We start from the raw sequence: 3,044 nt of genomic DNA, 5'->3' as shown, positions 1-3,044 counted from the left end.
AGAGTTTTTCTGACCGGCACTTTGGTCACTTTCCATGCTTGAATCTTCTTAACCATTGTCCAAGCAAAGACCATATCAACGATGTGAATATCAATCTATGACAACATAAATTTTACATATTTTGAATAGTATTGGCAGTCATAGTTCGAGTTTCCTTGACTTCCAGCTGCTTTTAATTTGTTTTAACTTCATAATGTTCTTCATAAATTTCTGTAGGATTTTATTTTCGTTTTTGTGTGTTATTTTACACTAGACATTTTAAATTAAAAAACCACTTGTCATTATAGCAATGAGGAAATTTAAGCCCTATGTTCTGTTCATTTCAGACATAGTAAGTCTAGTTATTAATGTTGTTGTTGCTGCTGTTGCTGTTGTTATTATTATTATTATTATTATTATTATTATTATTATTATTATTATTATTATTATTATTTTGTGGAACACCTCGCTGTCAATTTGAACAAACTTATGCTAAATTGAATGTTAATCAACTGATAATCTTCTTGTATTTTACGTGATTTAGGCATATATGTCTTAACGCCCAATATTGAAGAAATGATCGGATCAAGGCCTGGTCTGTGGTGGCGATTTCTTTGGAAATTTATCTCGCCTACTTTTCTATTTGTAAGTTTATTATTACTGTAAGTAGCCGTTAAGGCTTATTCGTTCTTTATACAGATGGAAAGAATCTGTAAGTTTAAATTTCATTGACGAATCTACAATGTAGTGAGCCTGTAGTTTAATTGTGCCCAATCGTACAACCGTTTAGTAGGCCTACGTCTACCAATGGCCTAGATTCTAGATTGAAGATGCCCATGATATAACGTCTCATAGATTCAAGGCAGGATCCATGTTTCCATATTGCTGTATGTGTCGACTTACCGTATGTTATTATCGTTACCTTTTTAATATTATTGTTATTGATACCGTTGCCGTTATAACATTGTTATCATCATCATCATCATCATCATCCTCATCCTCATCATCATCGTGATTGTTATCACTATTGTTTTCTTTTGAGAATATTTTATCATTATCATTTGGCTACTGCGCATGGAAGATGATCGCTAACCTAAACCAGTCTCGTAAGAGTGATGGAAAATTCAGTGTGGAGGAACGAAGTTGTGCTGCGCTACAAAGCTATCATAACGAGGCACCTGAATCCTGCCAATATACCAATTAATTTTTCAGAATTTATTGCAAAATTATAATAATAATAATAATAATAATGATTATTATTATTATTATTATTATTATTATTATTATTACTATTATTATTACTATTATTATTATTATTACTATTATTATTATTATTATTAATAATATTGTTATTATTATTATTATTATTATTATTATTGTTTTTGTTATTATTATTATTATTATTATTATCTTCATCATCATCAATATCATCATTAGTAGTAGGCCTAGTATTTTTGAAAAATATTGAAATTTGTATTTTGTCAGGAGACGATTTTAATGAATTCGATTTTGTTTTGGTTAGGTGATTGTTATCTGTAGTATTGTATATTACGAACCTATTACATTGGAGGACTACGACTACCCAAAGTGGGCTGATGCAATTGGTTGGTGCTTAGCCCTCTCATCAATGACACTAATTCCAGCCTTCGTTATCTACTCACTATTTACAGCTGATGCTATTACGTGGAGGCAGGTAAGATATACACGCTTATTACGAACGATGCGATCGACATAGTGAATAATCTGGTTATTAAACTAGTTATAAATGTATAAACTAGTTATAGGCCTAACTATTTATAGACTTAACATTGCTATTAGTTAGAAATAGAGCTTGAGCAATTTACCTTTGGTTTTGTTTCTTCTGGAGGGACGAGTTTCAAAAATTTAAGTGTAAAGTGGTACAATAAAATAAAGTGATAAGTAGTTTAAGACGTACAGTTTCAGTCATGAGCAGGTTTGACGAACCACATGTAGAGAACTCACAATCTCATGAACATTCCGCTTTGCAAAGTAAAATAAATTTGTGAAGATATTTTTAAGTGGGAATACGTATATGAAAGTCGTAGGCCTGACATTAATTAAGAAAAACAAAACAGTTGTATGCTACCTCTCAAATAAGCTTATGTTTTCGTTCTCCCGCAGAGACTTGCTTTAGCAATATCGCCTAGGTCAGAGCATGCTAAAATAAAAAGTTCCGGAGAAGCTGATAGATTTAAGGTAAAATGCTTTGCTTTCTTGTAGAAAAATAAAATCTGTTCATGTAATTTGTTTGTATCTTTGGTGAGGAATTTGGAGAGCACTTCTATCCAAATAAAACTGAATTGGATAAGGATTGGATTTTCAAAGAAATACCAAGAATAATCCACGAAAGTCCAACTGATCGTCTATAATGACGATTCCTCCAGACTGCCATCGCCAATCAGCAAACGGCGTCGCATCGTCTAGCGTTGACAGTAATCATATTTCACACGAGACCAACGGCTTAAACTTGTTTAAACCTCTCTTTCCGAAAGACACTGCCTTCCATCTGAAACACAAGGAGAGCAGCAGATAAAATATAACCGGGTACTAGCATCTGCCCAGGGCGCGTAGCCATCGTACCAATATTTGACAGACCACAATTTAATTCATTTGGTTTTGAATTGGAAAAAGGTTAAATTCCACTTCTGTGAACTCTGGGGTTAATGGTTAATGATACTTTACATTATTTTCTTCTCTTTAGCATAAGATTTATAATGATTGATTAAGAAACTATGATGCAATTTTTCACCAGCCCAACCTTGCCAGGGACCAACATATTAAAACCTGGTAAGAGGTTTTAATCATGAAGATTATGTCAATGTTCTGATGATATACAAAAATTTCGTTTCATTGTACAGTGTACAAATTAAATAGTATTTTATTAAAGAAATAATACCGTACCTTACACTTGTGTTTTTCCCCGACAATTGTTGATTGATTTCTTTTCCTACCAAAATTCAAAAGAACACGGTTCAGCTACACGCGTCATAGTTTTATCCTTCTTCAAAAACCAGAGGTGGCGCCAGGATTTGCCTGACGGGGGG

At 32.8% G+C, this 3,044-nt stretch overlaps 1 protein-coding gene across 1 annotated transcript; it reads left to right on the top strand.

The window, feature by feature from the left end:
• Window positions 1-498: 498 nt before the first annotated feature.
• LOC117121389 (sodium-dependent noradrenaline transporter-like) lies at window positions 499-3,028 on the top strand. Its single transcript, XM_033266589.1, has 3 exons — window positions 499-624; window positions 1,502-1,672; window positions 2,122-3,028. The coding sequence occupies exons 1-3, from the start codon at window positions 556-558 to the stop codon at window positions 2,218-2,220; spliced, it is 339 nt and encodes a 112-aa protein (XP_033122480.1). The 5' UTR covers window positions 499-555; the 3' UTR covers window positions 2,221-3,028.
• The last annotated feature ends 16 nt before the right edge of the window (window positions 3,029-3,044 follow it).

This window comes from Anneissia japonica, unplaced genomic scaffold, assembly GCF_011630105.1.
Source record: "Anneissia japonica isolate Jap-2015-1 unplaced genomic scaffold, ASM1163010v1 scaffold285536_len3032_cov236, whole genome shotgun sequence".
In the NCBI taxonomy this organism is placed as follows: domain Eukaryota; kingdom Metazoa; phylum Echinodermata; class Crinoidea; order Comatulida; family Comatulidae; genus Anneissia; species Anneissia japonica.
Note: the sequence above shows the minus strand (reverse complement) of the source record. Positions and strands in the feature narration are given on the sequence as shown.

Coding starts and splice junctions, on each gene's coding strand:
- LOC117121389 (XM_033266589.1), top strand. CDS start 556: ATGATCGGATCAAGGCCTGGTCTGTGGTGGCGATTTCTTTGGAAATTT. Junction 625..1,501: donor TCTCGCCTACTTTTCTATTT/GTAAGTTTATTA, acceptor TGTTTTGGTTAG/GTGATTGTTATCTGTAGTAT. Junction 1,673..2,121: donor ATGCTATTACGTGGAGGCAG/GTAAGATATACA, acceptor GTTCTCCCGCAG/AGACTTGCTTTAGCAATATC.